This window comes from Drosophila serrata, unplaced genomic scaffold (assembly GCF_035046125.1).
Source record: "Drosophila serrata isolate PLE 108 unplaced genomic scaffold, ASM3504612v1 contig_30, whole genome shotgun sequence".
Taxonomy (NCBI): Eukaryota; Metazoa; Arthropoda; class Insecta; order Diptera; family Drosophilidae; genus Drosophila; species Drosophila serrata.
The window spans coordinates 76,224-95,839 of record NW_028256928.1 but is presented as its reverse complement, the minus strand read 5'-3'; the positions used below and the strand labels follow the sequence as shown (position 1 = coordinate 95,839).

Below are 19,616 nucleotides of genomic sequence, written 5' to 3'. Positions count from 1 at the left end.
ACATTAAACTAAAGTAAAGTTATACCTTTCTTTGAGTCGATATTTATCAATATATGTATATGAAAATTTGTTACACAAATCAAAGCCTAAAACACCTAATAACTAAGTCAAAAAATCATTCATTTTAATTTGGTAAGTTTTCCCAAGCTAGTTTTTATTGGGTTAAAAAATCTGCATACTCAATTGAAAATTTTAAAAAATTCAAATTTTTATCAATTTTTTCAAAATTCACATTTCTAAATATTATACCTTAAAAATTGAGCAAATTTAAAAAAAATTAATTTTTCTCGAACATAGCAAGATCAACTCGACTGTTGATGGTGATCAAGAATATATATGGTTTATAGGATCGGAAATGACTCGTTCAAATGTTACAAGCTTTTGACTGAAATTATAATACCCTGGAAGGCTTTAGTTGTCTACCTCTGGCTTGTAATACTACTGCTATACCCATTACTCAGTAAACACAAACCGAGATATTTCTTCAACAATTCATTTATTCCCTTCTGCTGCTTGGTGGTGGTTCATCTTGACTACTTCTGGCATTGCTTGTAGCTGGTACACTGGCTGGTCCTTCAATCTCCTCTGCCTTGGCAGGCACTGTTGATGTAAACCGGAAGAGCACGGGTACTTCTCCAATCGACGAATTGCCATTGGTCTCTAGCAAGCGAATCCATGAGAGCAGAGAATCTTTAGTGGAGGTACCAGTGGCGCAGATCGCTAAAATCGTGCCATCGTCTTGCTGATGCACGGAACGCAGTTTCCCCAGCTGATTGTGCCGTCTTGGAGGAGCGCGCCCAAAGGTCGGAACCTCAATGTTGGACACATCATCGTCATCCAATTGTCGTTCATCCAGCTGAGCCAGAAACTGGGTATCCGGATCGGCGCGCAAGGTGAAGTAGTTGATGCGGCGATTTCTTAACCATATGTGAAAGGGTCCCTCAATATACAGAGCCTTTTGGCGGGAGTGTTCCCGCAGCAGTTTCTCCTGCTCCGCACTCATTCCGCTGACTATCCACGTGTCGTCGATGGCGTCCTTCAATTCGCTCGTCTGAAACACAGTCACCTTCGACCGCAGATCGACCGTGCACATACGCTCCACTGCCAGTTTAGCAATTTCCAGCGTATCGTCCGGCACTGGATCGGGCAGTGGCCATGGTGATAGGTTCTTGAACTTGGGCATCCAGTACATCATGCGCCAGTACTTTCGAAGAGGGTGTCCCTGCCTGCCGAACACATTGAGAAGCATCGCTTCCATCTCGTAGTCCGGCATCACACCGAAATCCTCCATCTGCTCCAAGAGATCAATGATGCACTGCTGCTGCTTGGGATAGTGCATGAACTCCGCTTGGAAAAGGTTGGTGGGTATAAACTTGCCCTTTGGCATTACGTTAATCAAGGCCTTATAAACCTCCAGATCCCGTTCCACTCCGAAGTCAGCCATATTTTTGAGGGCCGCATAGATGAACTCCACATGGTTGCGACGGTGAACATCGCGCTCCTGAAATATCTCCACCATGGTGAGATAGGTGTTCTTCGTCCTATCCTGCGCTGCAGCGAATGGATTCCTCACAGCCGGCAAGTTTTTCGCCGGTTTCTGTGCCCTGTGATTGGGATTCGCCTTCGGGTTCTCTTTCGGATTAGCCTCATCCGTCGAGTAGCTTCGATGGCGGGTGATGGTGGCAACTGACTGGCGTCCATGGCTGTGCAGCCTTAGCAAGCACTGCGCACGTCGCAGCATTTCTTATTAATAAAATTAAGTTTAAACTATTTGTAAATACGATTACAAAACATTCAGGTTCCGTTCAGTGGAACTAGTTCGCGTTTTGCAACACCTTTTGAGAACTGACAGTGCTGACAAGTGCCTGGAGTCAGGTATATTTTTTTAAATTGCTTCCCTTATATGTCCGTCAAATTAGCGTCGAAAAGGAACGGTGGGAATATGGAAGGGGATCTTTAATTTTAATTAATTCGAATAAAATAAAGTTGTTGCTAAAGTTGCTAAAAAATAAATTTACTATTGTTTTTACTGGGTTTGAAAGTATTTGACAGTTGGATATATTACAAAAAACCATGTGAAAAATCGTGTTTTCACGGACTTCTTAATATCTCGGATACGCCAAAATAAAGGTCATTTATTTTAGTTTTACCCTACCAAGTTTCAATTTCTTCAAACCGTCAGTTTTTGATCAAATCAAATAACAGTGATCTAACCTCGGGTCGACTCCATACAAAATGGGGCATCCAAAATTGTAAGGCATATATCTTCGATTTACGAACGCGTGCACATATGCACGGTGTATAGGCTTACTAGGAGAAGATTAAGGAATATTTTGAGAAAATTTCAATTGTTTTTAACCGTCAGATTTTGAGAAAATCGAATAACAGTGGGTATTGTATTTGGGCTGATATCTAAGTCGCGTACTATGAAAATGGAACCAGATGGGAACCAGCAGAGAGCCACTCGATGAACCAGACCATGGAACCATGTTAAGAAAAATACTAAATTAAATAAAAATAGCAATTTGTTGAATAAAACATTAAGGGAAGTGACTCCAGACAGATGGACATGGCTAGATAGACTCGGCTGTTGATGCTGATCAAGAATATATATATTTTATAGGGTCGGAAATAATTTATTCACTGTTTTGGAAATTTTTGACCTGAAATCATATAACAAAGCAAGAGCATTCAAGCACCAGATTTGAGAAGCAAATTTTCGAAATAACATTTAATAGTCTGCCCAATAAATGATATCGTTATTCTAAGCAATTCGGTATGTGTTTCATCGAAATCCGTTCAGTCGTTTTGGAGAAATTAGCATTTGAATTACTAATTTGTATACTAAGGAGGCATGACTGTGCACCCCTGGTACCCAACTGAATAAATGAAAAAGTCGGGATTTCTCATTAGCTACTGAACGGATTTTGAGGAAACATAGATCAAAATGTCCAGAACTGCGATGCCGTCTATGGGACAGTCTTCCTTTTGCAAAAGTTTAACCATAAAATTTAAATCAAGTTTTCTTGGTTTTTAGGCAGGCAGGGCTGCGGGATATATTTATTCTTTGCTGTCACATAAATGGAAATAAATGAAAAAGCCGAGATTTCTTATGAACGACTGAACGGATTTAGACGAAACGTGGATCAAAATGTTCAGAATAGAGATCCCGTTAATGGTACGATCTTTAGCATGCATAAGTTTTAATATAAAGTTTAAGTCAAATTGACTTAATTTTAGGCAGACAGTGCTGCCAGATATATTTATTCTTCGAAATAACATTTATGGAAATAAATGAAAAAGGAATGTTTTCTCTTGAACGGCTGAACGGATTTTGATGAAACATCTACCAAAATGCTTGGAATGTCAATTCCATTTATGGGACATGCATATTTTATACAATTGTTTAAATGGTCAATAAGAATATTTTCGGACGGGCTACTTATCGATAGGTTGTGGGAGGCGTCCCTATCGATATGAAGCCAGTGTTTGTGAATGAGATCGGAAAAAGAAAGCGCTAATTTCTAAAAATCTTTGGGTTAGATTTAATAGAGATTTATTTTGAATAGACTATATTTCCCTATCGTTTGAGATACCGTGCAAGCTTGCACGCGTTCATTTAAGGGCGTAAGATTTTTGTAAAAGTTTGCGTCGATTTTGCTTCTGGGGGAGGGGCATAAAATTCCGCCGTGGTATATAGTAAAATAATCTTTCCCTGATTTAGCTAAACATCGCACCAAATTGTTTTGAATGGCTTTTCCATTTATTGGGCAGTCACTTTTCTTAATGTTTTATTCCACAATTTGTCATTTTCTATTTAATTTAGTATTTTTCTTAACATGGTTCCATGGCTAGTTCAGTGAGTGGTTCTCTGCTGGTTCCCATCTGGTTCCATTTTCATAGTTCGCGCCTTAGCTATCAGCCCCTAAATATTAGTTAATCTTCCCCTAGTAAGCCTATATACCGTGCATATGTGCCCGTGTTCGTAAATCGAAGTTATAAGCCTTACAATTTTGGATCGGAATACCATATCATATAGCTGATAAATTAATATTCTAAAAAATTATAACTTTTTCAACAAATTTTCATCCAATTTGAGATATAGTCATTTTGTATTATTTTAGAATTTCGGTTTTAATTTTATGAAAATCGGATGAATATACATATCATATAAAACTATAATGAATTTAGAGGATAAGCCGAACTGTGAAAGTAAAATTGTAAAACTCTTAATATAATAGGTGACTTGATACTGCACGTCGAAGTTAGTTTCCTTTTCTGTTTTTTTGTAATTATTCTTCGTTATTTATTTAAAACAAAATAATTATAATTTTAAAAATTAACTAATATAAATTCAAAAGATATTATTTAACCAATAATCCTATTCTCACATATTAGGGATTTTTCAACAGAAACAGCTATTTTCTCGCTGTTAAGCCCGCACTGATAGCGACATTGTTCAGCACTGGCACACAACTGTATCCTTTGCTGCTTTTTTGTTGTTATTTCACCGTCTCTGCGTTATTCTTATTCGCGTAGTTTTTGATTGTTTTTCTTTTATTTGATTTTGTTAATTCCAAGTACCCTGATTTAACTGCACGGTAGCCCACTCGCAGGAAAATGGAATTCAACAAGTGGAACTAAGCTGAGCTGCGAAAAAGCTGGCCGTCAGCAGCTGCAGCCAGTATCTATAACAAAAGCAAAACAATAGCAATTTTGGCACGGTCCCAAGGAGCGCCCCAGACCAGTTCAAGGTTATTTGAGGCAGCCATCCAGAGAACGCCAAGGATGCACTGATGGGAGTACGGGACAACAATGACTGGATAAGAGGATTGGGAAATTATACTTAGCTGCCGTCATGTTGTGCTTCGATTCGGAGAAAATGAACTGGTACTACCATGTTCTGGCCAGGCGCCCATACCTGGTGGTCGTCTCCATTGCCGTCTACTGTGTCGCCTGCATCATAGTGGCCCTCATCCTAAACAAGCTGCCAGACTTCAGCGATCCCACCTTGGTACATAAAACCGACATGTTTAATTTTATGTCATTATAATCTTAAAAACATATATTTCAGGGCTTCGAGACGCGCGGCACAAAGATAGGCAAACGCTTGACATCGTGGTACAACCTACGACAGGAGACCGACCACCATGGAGTGCTTTTCTCAAATCCCTCAGATCTGTGGGAGAAGCGTCGTGTGGAGCAGGGACTCGGGGAGACCAGACAACATCCGAATCATAAGCGACACCGGAACAAACAGAAAAACAGAGGCAAGAATAAGCGACGCAAGGATCAGAATCAAAGCAATCACGAGCACCACGACGTCGTGACTCAGAAAATGATGCAGTTCAAAAAGCGATTGAAGGCCACAAGTCCTCCGGTCGCAGATCTAGACAGGGACACATGGATGGGTGACAGCGGAGTATTCCGAGACTACGAGATTACCAACGATAGCGCCTCCTCCTCGTCCCTGGAGCCCACTCGGCGTACCGAGCCGATTGAGTATGGTCACAATACCACGTCGGTGGATGAGGAAGAGCATCGAGAGCGAGTGCAGACCAAGAAAAGCACTTGGAGACTGCTTAAACAAGCCGCTACTTTGCCCACCGATAGTTGGGTGGATTCACATCGCCGCCAGCCCATTGAGGGCTTCTTCTGCGACTCATCGCCACGCAAGGAGTACTCCCATTTCGTAGTGCATCGAATCGGCCCCAATGGAACCGATTCGCTGTTTGACTTAAACGGCCTGTTGGCGATGTGCCAGCTGCAAGACCAGATCACGGAGGTACCCAGCTATCGGGCTTTCTGCGAGCCGGAAATGCTCACCACCGACTGCTGTCGGCCGTGGTCATTGCCCAACTATGCCGCCATGCTGGCGAATAAGAGTTCCTGCTTCGACCTCACCGTCGAGGACGTTACCTATCTGCAGGTGCTGCTCACCGTCTGCTATGAGTACTTCCATGACCTGAAAATGGACAACCATTGCAACGAGATCCCGTCTTGTAGGGCGCCCGAGGAGTGTAAGCGTCACAACATCGTATTCAACGTGTTGAACTTCCTCACCGATTTTAGTTTTATGAAATCCAATGTAAGTAATTAGCATGTTTATTTGTACCTTCTTAATTTCATATACATAAAATCTGTTTTTGTAGGACTCCAACGTTTACTTGAAGTACGCCATGATATTTGTGCCTGTGGCGCAATCCAACCGCGTCCTGCCACTGTTCCACGAATGGGAGGAGGTGTAAGTACGCAGGTTCCGGCTTAATACTTGCGAAATTGATAACGATCAATAGGTCCCGATGGCATTATTCCGTTCTTGGCCTTCAGCAGAGCCGGTTTGCAAATTTCGTCAAAATACGTTGTCGCGTTGTACTTGGTAAAGAGCTTACGCATATTAGTGGAGAAAGTATCTAGCGTCATGTCCTTCACACGGTTGGAAGGGTAGCAGGCGCTCCTAAGAGATTCAATTTCCTGCAAGCGATTATAGTAGCATCCATAGGTGGTAAGATAGTCCCCTTCAAATGTAATTCCTGTCATCGTCTTTTGTTTCTGACTTACTTTCGATGCGTAATCATCTGGAGAGTAATCGTACATGTAGATCGTCTTGCGCAAGTCCTTGAAATAGTTCTGTAGTAGGTGGTAGTCAACAGGCGGACAGACAAAGAAAAGCTTGTAGATCTTCTCATTGCACCACTTGTTGCGTTTGACGAACTGGGCGTACTCTTCGCGCCAATCCATGGATTGCGGCCATGTCTTTGTCTTATCCTCGACCCCAGAGATCTTTAAATTGTTCGCAAAGTGGCCAGTTATTAGAGAGGGATCCATTTGTGTCTGCCTAATTTGGGGGTTATAAACAGCAACGCCCGTATGGTCGACGTAGTCTGCTCTTGTGGTACTAAGGTACTTTATTTTTTGCGGCAATATGTCATCCATGATAAGCCCATCCACATTCTTTAAATCCTCATCTTTGTGGGACATCTGCGGTTTGTCCATTTTTATATATTATTTAACTTTTTTTGAGTTTATTAATTTGTTATTTGCTTTCCAATTGACTTTATATATTTGACTAATTTCTCAGGGGACTGAGCAACGAGCTAGTGGAAGTCATTGCCATGGATTTGGGCCTGGAGAATGAGTTATTTAACGAGCTGTTGATGTCGGATGTGTGGCTCGTTTCCCTGGGTGGAGCTTTCGTCATGGCCAGCGTTTGGTTGTACACCGGATCGGCATTCATTACGTGTATGTCCTGCATTGCCATTTGTTTCTCGCTGGGATTGGCATACTTTTTCTATGCCATTGTCTTTGAGTTCGCCTTTTTCCCATACATGAACCTGCTGGCTGTTGTGGTGATAATAGGCATTGGCGCCGATGATGTATTTCTGTTTTTGAAAATCTGGCAATGTGTGCTCGCCGAGAGGTTTAGCAATCGATGCACCTTATCTTCTCAAGCTCAGAGTGCTCTGCCTACGCATCTGGAGCACAGTGATCACACGGAGTCTTTGGAGAACATTATGGCACTCACCATGCGACATGCTGCTGCTTCTATGTTCGTGACTTCCCTGACCACCGCTGGCGCCTTTTACGCCTCCTACAGCAGCTCCATAACGGCCATAAAATGTTTCGGGTAAGTTTTTAATTTATAAAGTCTGTATAGAAACTAAAATAGTGTGTACAATTTCAGGATCTTTGCAGGAACGGTTGTGGTGACGAACTACGTGCTTATGATCACCTGGCTGCCGGCTTCGGTTTCCATCATGGAACGGCTCTTTGCCACCCGGATGTCGTGCCGCCGTCCAATTGCGCAAAAACTGATCCATGCCAGCAAGAAGTCAATTAACCGATTCTGTCAATTGTTCGAGGAGTGCATAACGCACAGTATCTTGAACTATGCCTATCTGTGGTTACTAGTCTTCGGCGCTCTGGGCGCGTCCAGCGCCGTCATTGTGTTCTGGTATCCAGGACTGCAGTTGCCGGAGAAATCGCATTTTCAGCTCTTCGTTGCCCGACATCCATTCGAGATATATTCAAGTCTCAAACAGCAGTTTTGGTTCGAAAAACCATTGCAGGCGTACGAGAATTTCAAGATGCCTATGCACTTCGTGTGGGGCATCCAAGCGGTGGACGATGGCGACTACACGAATCCCAACTCCTATGGAAGCTTACACTACGACAATAATTTTAATATATCCAGCAAGGCGGCGCAGCTCTGGATCCTTAACTTTTGCCAGAGTGTGCGGCAACAGCCCTTCTACAAAGAGACCTTGGGGTTGTTGCTTCCCAATTGCTTTATCGAGAATCTAATAGATTTCATGAAGCGCAGGTAAGGAAGGAAATTTAAAATTTATATTATTATTCTTACAGATCACATGTTTTGTATTTCAGATGCATTGACGACATGGACATAACACGGAAAGATCGCTCGCCCTGCTGCGATGCCCAGTTCCCCTTTGATCCGCACATCTTCGAGTATTGCCTGCCACAGAGCGTCGCCAATATGTATGATACAACATTTTTCCGACCCGGTGTCGCTGGCCCAAAGTTTGCCGAATCTCCTTTACGAGCGCATTTTGAAGATTACCCAGGTATGATCGGTGGAAACGAAAGTGCAGAGTACACCAACTATTTATCGTCGTCGACCCCGCTGGTGGTAAAAGCCTTGGTCATCGAGTTCGAGTCGAATGAGGCTTACAGCACCATCTACATCAATATTAAGGATTTTTTCGAGTCCGTTGAGACCTGGTTTCAGGAGCAGTTGGCCACGGCACCTACGGAACTTCAGGGTGGATGGTTTACCAGTGACCTGAAATTCTACAATGTGCAGGACACACTGTCACACGACACCCTGATTGCCATTTGTTTGGCCATGGCTGCATCGCTCGTCGTTCTGCTATGCTTTACGGTCAATATCCTAATCTCCATATACGCCGTTCTAACCGTCTCCTTGAGTATCTTCAACACCGTTGCCGTGCTCATTCTGCTGGGGTGGCAGCTCAATATTCTAGAGAGTATTGCGGTGAGCACGGCCATTGGACTGGCGGTGGACTTTAGCCTGCACTACGGCATTCATTACCGGATGTCGCCGGTAAAGGATCGATTAGCAGCCACCCAGTTCGTACTGTCTCGGATCATAGGACCCACGGTGATGGCGGCTGCAACTACGGGACTGGCTGGTGGCATTATGATGGCTTCCAATATCCTGCCTTACATACAGATTGGCGTCTTTCTGGTGGTGGTCATGATCGTTAGTTGGTTTTACGCCACCTTCTTCCTGATGAGCCTGCTGAGGGTGGCCGGACCACAGCACGGATTCCTGGAGCTCAATTGGCCCTTGATTAGCAGCCACCGGAACAGTGCCGGCAGCAAGTTCTACGAGCGGTAATAGTAATGAATTACTCCTTACACAATATTTAAATTAATTATACATTTTAATTTAAAGCAAACCCAGTCAAGTGATCGCCAGCGAGCAGCTACTGACTCCCACCAGCTCGGCCATTGTGGAACTGGCCAGCTCGGAGACACACGAGCTGGAATCCTTGAATTCAAATAGTTTAATCAAAACTATTTCGGGCACCGAAGGCGCCCATGCCCTCTCCTCGCTGCCAAGGGACTACGAGCACTCGTTCCAGACACTGGGCGGCAGCAGCGGGTGCAAATATCAAACGTATCCGTCTACATCAAAGTGAGTTAGTTACTATTGCCGCCCATCGGGCGATGCCAGTTGTGTTGCTAGTGCATTTTTATATACAGAGTATGGAGGCTCTTCTGAAGCCTGCCATCCCCCAAGATATATATTTATATATATAAACTTATATACAAATGACACGTGTGTCCGCATATATATAGTTTTAGGGATATAGTGTGGACTCTACATGAATATATTCTAGAGTTACATATATATGTACTTGGTAGACCTAAGCAAAAAACGAAAACGTAACGTGTAAACTTCTCCTTAGTGTGCTATTTTCAAAAGACTTTAGACGGCTGCGCAATATGCTTTTACTAATTGGTTATTGCCCGCTGGATGCTCGCTCTGGCAAAGTGAATACAATTTGTAAACTGAAGCAATTAGCGGAGGTACCACTGGGTAACTGTACGATGAAGGTATTATTAGTTTTTAGCCAAAAGAAAACGTTTCAACGCTGGTTACGTACTCAAAACTGTAATCAAAACTATATTTATACTCTGGTTTTTATTAGATGTTAAGTTGGGCCGGATTCTTGGCACCAGCAACAGATGTAGTTACTTTATATGCTAGTTCTATATGATCGGAGTTATGTATGCATACAGATGTTGTGTTTACTGGTGCAAATGCATGTGTTTTCTATCCTAGTTGAATGCGTTTAATACACACAAAAAAACCAACAAACATACACGCACTCACGTTTGTAATAACCATGTAACTGTGATACAGAAGGTGAGAAACTTAAGAAATCGGTGTTTATACAGACAAAATGTTATATATACCCCGATAAACCCATGACGTATTGTAATTAACTACAACTAAAAGGCCCTGTACTTCCTATATTAAAGATATGTATGTGTTTAAGTGATTTAATAAATGTTACTTGTAAAGCCACTACTCGGATATATATTTTTGGGAATTGTGAGCATTTTATAACATATATACATAGATGATCAAAGCTAGAGGACCAGAGGACAGCTTATAAAGAATGCAAATTATAATTTTTCAATGATCTTAGTGTAGCATATTATTTTACAATTATTAAAACATATTTATTTTTGAACTGGAAAGTGTGTTATTTGTATATTATACATACATATATGTATATATGAATATTATAAACCCTCAATAGCCAGAAGGCCACCGTATAATTAATACAAATATGTGAAGTTAAAAATGGGAAACCTTCGCGAAATGGTTCCCTGGAATAATTGGACTGCAAAGTTTTTCAAGCTTTAGCTTTTTCGCTGAACCATTAATGTAATATAAAACTAAGACTACTCGAATATTGTTAGGGAAATTTGTTTATTTATTTGCACTCAACTAACCACATGCTGGGTTTATTTGTTTTACAAGATGCCAGGCCTTTGGGTATCCAATACTTCAATCGATAGTATTTCTTTTATTTGCGGCACTTGATGGTGCTGGTCCCCCTTTAGAAGATCTTGAAATGTCCAATTTCATTAACAAATGCATCGATTAGAATGATTCTCCAATGGGTTTAATGGTCAGCTCATGGATCTGGACATTTGGAGGAGTCTGGATGCAGTAAGAGACAGCATCGGCTATATCCTCAGCCCGTAGCATGGGGAAATTCGGCATAGCTTCTTTAAGTTTTTCATCAAAGCTCTCGGTATCGACAGCTCCGGGACTAATGCTCTATGAATAGAAAAATAATTATGAAATGATAAGTGACCCAGCATTATCATTATATTCTGTATCATGTATTAGTGATCCAAAAAGATAAGGATCGGTGATTACGTACTATATGAATAGCCTACTCACTATCTACATTTCTTTATCAAAGTGAATAGGAAAAAGACCTTCTGCAAACTTACTGTGATCTTGGTCTGAGTCTTCTTCTGCTGGAACTCCAGTCGCAGGACCTCTGTCAAAGCGGTCACAGCGTACTTTGAGGGGGCGTACATCTTAAAATTAAAGCCCGGCATTGTGGGAATTTTATGGCCCAGCACACTGTTGATGACCACTACATGACCGTCAGTGACATTCCGCTTCTGCTGTGACCGGAAGGCCTCACGGGCACACCAAACGAATCCCAGGACATTGGTGTCCAGGATGGCTCGCATATCAGCAGCATTGTCGGCATCGGTAATCATGGAAGGCCTGATAATGCCGGCGTTGTTTACCAAGACATCTGCTCCTCCAAGGGTTTCATCCACCCAGGCGAAGGCATCGACCACTTGCTTCTCCACGCTGACGTCACACTTGCGGCCATGGAAGCGTGCCTGCTGATCTGCTGGCAGAGATTCCTTCAGCTGCTTCAAACGCTCCTCGCGACGAGCGAGTCCTACGACGACCATGCCCTTCGCCACCAGATCCTTGCAGCAAGCCGATCCGATCCCAGAGCTGGCACCCGTAACAACAGCAACACGATTCGTCCAGCGATCCATTTTTTTGATATTATGATTAGGTACTATTTTCACGAACAACCGTTTAGTTGAATATTTCCAGTTTAACTGAGCTCTCTGCTCCAGACTTTTCTTTGTTTTATAGGGTAAGGTAGCTTTTTTTCTCGAAAAGCTTTCGCTTAAGAGAGTCCGGTTTCCATAACACTGATCAAAACTGCTCAATCATGTTTGTATATATTTTTCCTATCGATTCTACAAGTCACAATGCGAAGAGAATAGTAACCGCGATACGCAGAAGCTTCGAGTAGTTTAATCTGAATAAAATCTGTTTGTATTTTTTCATACACATACTATTTGATTATATTTCTCTTTAAATTTGTTAAATTAAATTAAATTTTTTTTTTACTTTTTGAACTACTTACTTTATAATATTATCAAATTAGTTAGTTTATTGGCCCACCTCAATTTATTATGCAATTTCACAACCTTTGTCAATGTTTATCAGTAAACTATGTTTTAATTTTCCATTTATATTGCAGGGTTATTATATTTTATTACTTAAGTTTAAGAAACACTATTTGAAGAAAGTTATTAATTAAAGTCTATTATCCATTACCTTTTTATTTATAGACTATAGGCTTACTATATACAATTTGTATAGAACTGATTATTAGTAAACAATAGCATATTTGAATATATTAAAATGTTTGCCTGCCGGTTTCAGTTAGCTTTTTGTTTCAATATTATCTCAGCCAATTGACTTCAATACTTTGTTTGCCCAAGTAAAGAGAAAGAGAGAGCTTTTTTGATTGCATAGCAAAACTGGCTGGTCATGCTAATAGTATTTTATATAAGACACAACATCTCTTATTTAGAATTAATTGGGGAATACACAACAAGAATCTTCTGTTCACTATTTGATTTAATGAAATGGAAATGTATTGAAATGTTTATAGATTATAGCCCATAGCTGAAAGATAGAAACAAAGGAACGGATTGGCAAATATACTTCATATCAGCGTAGACTCATAAATGGTGCATTGCCTTGTAAACTACTGTTCGTTTGGGGTATTATTATGCTTTATTGTTTAACGAGTTTAACTGTGAAAATTTTATTAAGATACACAAGTGCTTTATAGAGACACCATTATTCACTTGCATTGTCCTAGTTATGAACTGTGAACGGAGGTAACTTGCTGAAAATCCAGCTTACACCCTGCGTAATGTGTAACGATCGATGGGTCCCGATGGCATTATACCATCCTTGGCCTTTATCAATGCCGGTAGGCAATACTCCTCATAGTATGTGGTCAGATTGTACTTGGTGAACAGTTTACGCATTTCCCTCTCAAACTCTCCCAAGGTGAGATCCTTCGGCTTTGGTTCCTCGTTGATAAAGGCCTTGAAGGGATCCATTTCCTGAATGCGATTGTGATAGTTGCCATAGGTCGTCTGGTAGTCAATGCTATCGGGATCGATGACAGTCCCCGAGTCGTCATTACGCCGAGCCTTAAGGGACACATAATAGTGTGGAGAGTAATCGGACATATAGGTTGTTCTAAGCAAGTCCCTGAGGTATTCTTTGATCTGTTCGTAGCGAACTGGCGGATTCACAAAGATGAGTTTGTATATCTCCTCATTGCACCACTTATTCCGCTTGACAAACTGTTTATACTCCTCGCGCCAGTCCATGGATCGTGGCCATGTCCGGGTCTTCACCTCCAACCCATCGACCTTCAGATTGTTGGCGTAATGACCGGAGATGAGGGATGCATCTGTTTGTTTTCGGAATGCCGGAACGGTTCGCTTCATGTCAGCCGTGTGATCCTTGTAGACCACCTGGCTGGTGGTTTTATTCTTGAGGCATGCGGGTAGTATATCATTCATGAAGATCAAATCCATTTCGGCCAACATGGCCTCTTTTGTTTTCTGCGCCATTTTGTATGGTTTTGTAATATGTTCAATGTTATGTGTTTAGTGTTTCCAAACAAAGCCAATGAGCCATAGTAAGTTTTGATATTTTCCTGCATGATAGTACGATACAATAAAACATCTCTACAAACTAAAAAAATAAATACACATTTTTACTTACGTGTCAGGTATTAAGACCATATTTTATAGCATACTCTAAGGCTTTCTCTAGAAGTCGATTAATATTGCTGCTCTTTGGATTACTATTATTCCGGATTGCTAATTGCATATATAAATTTATATTATATATATGTAAGTATATAATTATTTCAATGAAAATGATTCCTTCATGGTGTTTTAAGTTTCTGACTGAAGTTATAAAACCATGCAAGGGTATAATTACACCAGTGCGTATACGTAATTTTTGGGACTATAAATGCGTGTAATATAATTAAAACCCAAAGGGGAGCTTATTTCGGCACACACTTTCGAATACTATTCAACAGTAAAAAACTCTTTACTTCAATTATATTGTTTTCATTATTATTATTTCTAGAGTTTCTTTTAACAGGCGAATATGTAACAATTGAGTTTAGACTTAAAACTAACCAATAAAATACTTGCACATCAACGCACGGATAATTGGAAAACCAAGAATCTCAGCTTCCTAGTTCCGCTTTCCGTTGAGTCGATCCTGGATCTCCTGCAGGCTGAGACCCTTCGTCTCCATAACAATGAACAGGACAAAGAAGAAGGCCACCACCATGCAGCCGCCAAAGAGCCAGAATGCGTAGTAGGAACCGAGGGCATCGAGGCTGGGATAAAAATAGGTGACCAGGAAGCCCAGCGTCCAACAGGTGCTGGCTACCAGGGAGGAGGCCGCTGACTTGATATTGGCCGGGAACATCTCACCAAGCACCGCCCAGGGAAGAGGCCCAAAGCCAGTGCAGTAGACTATGTTGTAGATGATCAGCGCCGGCACTGGCATCCAAGACACACTGGAGATGTCGTTCTTTACCAACTGCATATAGAAGAAGAATCCCAGGGCTGCCAGTCCCAGGGACATCACACTGGAGGAGGTCAGCAGCATCACCTTTCTGCCCAAACGATCGGCCACCAAGGGCGTGAGTCCAGAGGAGGCAACCTGCACGCATCCAATAATAATGGTGGCAATTGCTGGATCCAGACCGGTATTGGCACTTTCAAATATGGACTGGCTATTGAAGAGCACCACATTGATGCCGGAAAGCTGCTGGAAGGAGATCAAACCAGCGCAGATGAACAACGCCCTTCGGTTGCCTGCATTCTTGAACAGGTCCATCATGGTGCCTTTACTGGCCATAGCCTCTTCCACATTGGCCTGGATCTCGGCCATCTCATCGTGCACGCCCTCAGCACTCTGACCCCGAAGGAATTGCAGGGATTTAAGGGCCTCCGTTTTTCGTCCTTTGCCCGCAAAGAAATACGGACTTTCTGGCATCATATAGAAGACAGCATCGAACACCACAGGCACCACGATGCAGCACCACTGGAGAGCTTGGTAAGAAACATATGGTCCAATTGCATATACATAGAGTATGCCAGCTGAAAAGAAAGGAGAAAATGTATTATTAAGTTTATAGTTCTTTTAACTTTAACAGGAAAATACTTCGGGAACTCTGACTCCGACTATACTTTTTATACCTTTCAAAGGTATAAAAACTATAGTTTAAAAATACTAGCAATTGTACATTATATTTAATTTTTATTTGCATTCGAACTTACCCACAATAAAGAGCTGCATCAGGGATCCGGTGGCTCCGCGTACATTATCCGTGGAAATTTCACCCACATACATGGGTTGCACCGTCATCACAAATCCGACGCCAAAACCTTGGACAAGTCGGGAGAGATAGAGTATCCAAACTTCGGAGGCCACCATATTCAAGCCAAAGGCCAAGACAAAGAAGAGACTGCTGGACAGGAGCACCCACTTCCTACCAATGCGATCTGCCAGCGGACCGGCGACAAAGGGGGCAACCAGTGCTCCGATGGCAATCAGAGAAGAGATCCAGGCATCTTCATCGGCAGTTATGGGTCTGCTCAACGGGGAGTCTGAGGTGTCCTCGCTCTTGAGCTTGGGTCCAATAGGGGATGTCCAGCCGAGGGTGGTGCCAACCACAAAGGCGGCTAAGTTCGCTGAGGAAATACAAATGGAAATTTAAATTATAGTGAGCTTTTTAAGATACTCAAAGGTTTATTTATTAATTATTTGTTTGAGGGAATTATATATACGTCTCAACTAGTCATAAAACTCACCTGCCACGGCAGCTAGGAAAATACGACCCGACTTGACCGGCTCGGGTGCCATATTTCGAGTGCTTCTTTCGCTTATCTGAAACGTACTGACTTCCGTATAGGAGTACTTGGCACTGTTCTCCTCTTCCCTTAGTGAGGGCATCTGGCTGGTGTAGCGGGTACAGTGGCAGCTGTAAGCAGTCGAAAAGCGAAAGTTCCCCATTAGAGATTCAGTTGACTTGGATTAATGATGCTATCCCCATTTGTAATTCAATCGCTTGTAAGTCCAAATGGCCAGAACTTTGGCCCTGCATTCCCATCCCGGTTTCTTGGACAGCATGACTCATGCCAACCATATGTGCAAGGAAGCCAAATAATGTTCCACTCAGTTGGGTTCACTGGCAGCTTTGCCACCATATCAACTAATTTTAAAACCATCACGTTATCAGGGCATTAGATGGGAGAATCTAAACACCCATTTCGAGATACTGAGGCGGCAGAGATTAATTATAATTATTTAGCGCGATGAGGTACAAAATAAAATTAATTACGCCACTGACAAAGCTAATACAAATTAATTTCTATCGCTGGTTTTCCGTAAATGTTCATGTAATCATCGCGGTTGACACTTTTCGCAATTTTATGCAATCATTAGAGCGCGACGGTAATGGAGGAATATTAAACAGATTGATGCTGGTATGGAATATAATTCGCTGTTCACTTTTTGCACACGCTTACAGAAAAAATCCTTCAAAACGAAGTAAATCCTATACGAGAATAGGATCCTTAATTAACGATGAAGCCGTTGGGGTCTCACTGGAGAACTGTAATGATGTCCGGATCGCGGAATCGCGCGAATTTAAAGATTTTGCCCCTTATATGGCTGCCAATACACAGGCAATAATAATGCTCACATTGATACTCGAATTGACGAGCTCTCTTACACGTGCATTATCTTATCAGGGAAGCGCCTGCCATTCCATGGCAATCCCATTTACAGTCTATAGAGCTGGATTCCCTCCCATCGATACTCTCTCTCTGTCATCTTAGTTTTATTTTTGTTGCAACGATGAGCCGGTTGTTTTGGTCGTAGTTGAGCTATTTGTGTGCATTTTGCACTTGAACTGGCCCATATAGTAAGTATTCCTGCAGTTGTAATGTGATAAGGTCTTGCAGCGAAATCGGTGCCCCAATCTCAATTTGTTTGCTTTCCCGACCCGCCGCCAAAAGGGCGTCTGCCTTGCTACCTCACTTCCATCCTGATATACTTGAAAAAAATATAGAGATTGTACCACATTCGTTATATCAAAAATATATATAATATGATTTATTTTTACATTGAATTTTATTTATTTTTATTTATTTTTGTACCCTTTTTTAAAACTATACTAGAATTAGTATTTCTAGTGTATACTAAAGTTTAAATATATAACTCATATAGGAGGCATTGCCGGTTTTCCAAGGGTTTTAAACCAAGCAGCAATCTATAAGTGGCCTCATCCACTCACACTCTGTCTTACATTGGTCAACCAAAAACAAAAGCCTCTTCGATTGCGTAAAATATAGTTTGATTATGATTAATAATTCTTGAGTAATTTCTGATGCACTTTGGCGCTGGTGTCCTTGAATTATTTTGTTAGTTTCATTTCAAAGGTGTTGACACAATTACTGTGGATAGGCCCAGAGACACATCGAGGGGGGTGTGAAAGGCTCTCATAACAGCAGCGATTGTCATATCTGCTTGGGGGGGGGGAGGGTAATAAGTATCTCAACAAGTTGGAGGCCAGAAAGAAACACCTGTGCACTCAACAGAATTTAATAAAACACTTTAAACTGATCCCCCCTGGTGCAATGTTTATGGCATAATCCTTCACATCAATATCGGTGGTAATTATTCTTATAGTTACGCAAAGTCATGGAACATTGTACCATTTTCTTGACATTCAAAGAAATGTATTACTTCCTGCTTAAATTTGTGAATGAAAATTATAGTAGAATTAATTTATAGCCATTGTTGACCGAATTCCTACGTTTGTGTTTTGGGCAATAATTCAAACAGATTTTTGTAATCTATTAAATTGTTGAAGCACCTACAATATGATTATTTAAACTTATCTTGACCGGATTTTTATAAGCTTTTGGAATAATTTGGACAACCCAGTTTATAAACAATTTCCCGTTAAGGTTATCTGAAACTTCTTAACCCATCAGCGTAATAATGTCTAAAATTTTCCGCGGCTTATCTAAGCTTCGTACGGGGACCTCTTATTTGTCAAGCTACTAAGTTTTGATCGTATTGTTTGTTTAATATAGTAGTTAACGTCAATATTTAACTAATTTGTGGGGAAAACGGGGATCGGAAAAATAAGTTTAGTATATATCAAAAAATCTTTACCAACAGAGTTTCATTTATAAACTGAAAGGGTTGGTATTACCAACCCTTTTGCTTATTGTCTGTTACTAATTACAATTACAATTACAAATGGTTTTCTAGACTCAGAACAAAACAATAATAGAACTCCACAGGAAAAGTAATATTCAATTTTCTTGAAATGCGATAAAATTTTGAATATTTAATTATTGTTTTTTTGTAATAACACAACAACACTCCAAATTTTGTTTTGCCAAATTGTAACTGCTTTCAAATATCCAGACTTCAAGAAATGTTTAATTTATGTTAAGCATACCGTTCGATTTAACACACAATTATCCTTTAAATGCTTTTTTTTTTTTGGTAAAAACCAATGAAATAACTCTTTATACACAGCAGAGTAATTTGTGGATCGATCGCTACGACATCAGATGGAAACTAATAAAATTGGTAACTAGGTTACATTCGGGAAAGCATTGGGCCACTACCTATGCTCATGTCAGGTGCGATAATGGCTATGTGTAGGCCCTAATCAGAGCAGCCAAATATATAATTATACATATTTGATATTTATAATAATTCAAGGCGACACTCGATGATCAATTTATCAGCACTCGGCGGCAGCGGGGTAAACAATTATTGGCTATCAAAAAACAAACACTTTTGTAAGTAGGCCGACGACTCACCCATTTTGAAGCCGAAATTATCAATTAGTGGGTAATCAATGAAACACTCTCGGATAGGACTAGGTCGCGGTGTTCGGGTAATGTGAGAATTAATTTAGTATCTGACTGCACGAAGATCAGAGCTAACTGTTTGGATGGGCGGCCGGAATTAAAATGATGTCGGTCCGTGAGTGTTTTGACGCTTTTGTGTTGGGCTTGAAAAAATTGAGCCGCGGAATTATGACAGACGTATTTATACTCGCAGAGTCTGCTTAGTCGCAAGTGCACAGCTAGATAATACTTTCCTGTACAATATAGAGGAATCTCACGCACACAAT

The 19,616-nt window shown here is 41.2% G+C and overlaps 6 protein-coding genes across 7 annotated transcripts; 1 reads left to right on the top strand and 5 right to left on the bottom strand.

The window, feature by feature from the left end:
* Nucleotides 1-479: 479 nt before the first annotated feature.
* Nucleotides 480-1,842, bottom strand: ECSIT (evolutionarily conserved signaling intermediate in Toll pathway, mitochondrial). Its single transcript, XM_020961752.2, has one exon. The coding sequence runs from the start codon at nucleotides 1,739-1,741 to the stop codon at nucleotides 497-499; it is 1,245 nt and encodes a 414-aa protein (XP_020817411.1). The 5' UTR covers nucleotides 1,742-1,842; the 3' UTR covers nucleotides 480-496.
* Nucleotides 1,843-4,440: 2,598 nt separating this feature from the next.
* Nucleotides 4,441-10,579, top strand: disp (RND transporter family member dispatched). The gene is made up of 7 exons (XM_020959695.2): nucleotides 4,441-5,014; nucleotides 5,075-6,088; nucleotides 6,153-6,244; nucleotides 7,082-7,627; nucleotides 7,685-8,323; nucleotides 8,386-9,378; nucleotides 9,440-10,579. Exons 1-7 carry the CDS (start codon nucleotides 4,859-4,861, stop codon nucleotides 9,684-9,686), a joined length of 3,687 nt encoding a protein of 1,228 aa, XP_020815354.2. The 5' UTR covers nucleotides 4,441-4,858; the 3' UTR covers nucleotides 9,687-10,579.
* LOC110189581 (uncharacterized) lies at nucleotides 6,090-7,082 on the bottom strand. The gene has a single exon (XM_020959718.2). It carries the CDS (start codon nucleotides 6,994-6,996, stop codon nucleotides 6,265-6,267), a length of 732 nt encoding a protein of 243 aa, XP_020815377.1. The 5' UTR covers nucleotides 6,997-7,082; the 3' UTR covers nucleotides 6,090-6,264.
* Nucleotides 10,580-10,971: 392 nt separating the features above from the next.
* On the bottom strand, nucleotides 10,972-12,165 carry LOC110189572 (farnesol dehydrogenase-like). Its single transcript, XM_020959706.2, has 2 exons — nucleotides 11,524-12,165; nucleotides 10,972-11,344 (listed from the first exon to the last, which is right to left on the bottom strand). The coding sequence occupies exons 1-2, from the start codon at nucleotides 12,094-12,096 to the stop codon at nucleotides 11,165-11,167; spliced, it is 753 nt and encodes a 250-aa protein (XP_020815365.1). The 5' UTR covers nucleotides 12,097-12,165; the 3' UTR covers nucleotides 10,972-11,164.
* Nucleotides 12,166-13,116: 951 nt separating this feature from the next.
* On the bottom strand, nucleotides 13,117-14,374 carry LOC110191138 (uncharacterized). Its single transcript, XM_020961892.2, has one exon. The coding sequence runs from the start codon at nucleotides 13,990-13,992 to the stop codon at nucleotides 13,264-13,266; it is 729 nt and encodes a 242-aa protein (XP_020817551.2). The 5' UTR covers nucleotides 13,993-14,374; the 3' UTR covers nucleotides 13,117-13,263.
* Nucleotides 14,375-14,486: 112 nt separating this feature from the next.
* On the bottom strand, nucleotides 14,487-19,564 carry LOC110189040 (facilitated trehalose transporter Tret1). Of its 2 annotated transcripts, none has more exons than XM_086832313.1 (4): nucleotides 19,300-19,564; nucleotides 16,264-16,433; nucleotides 15,730-16,143; nucleotides 14,487-15,549 (listed from the first exon to the last, which is right to left on the bottom strand). In XM_086832313.1, exons 2-4 carry the CDS (start codon nucleotides 16,403-16,405, stop codon nucleotides 14,633-14,635), a joined length of 1,473 nt encoding a protein of 490 aa, XP_086688439.1. In that variant the 5' UTR covers nucleotides 16,406-16,433; nucleotides 19,300-19,564; the 3' UTR covers nucleotides 14,487-14,632. The 2 variants fall into 2 exon arrangements, with proteins under 2 accessions (XP_086688439.1, XP_020814671.2); XM_020959012.2 differs by lacking the exon at nucleotides 19,300-19,564 and adding an exon at nucleotides 16,981-17,076.
* Between the last annotated feature and the right edge of the window lie 52 nt (nucleotides 19,565-19,616).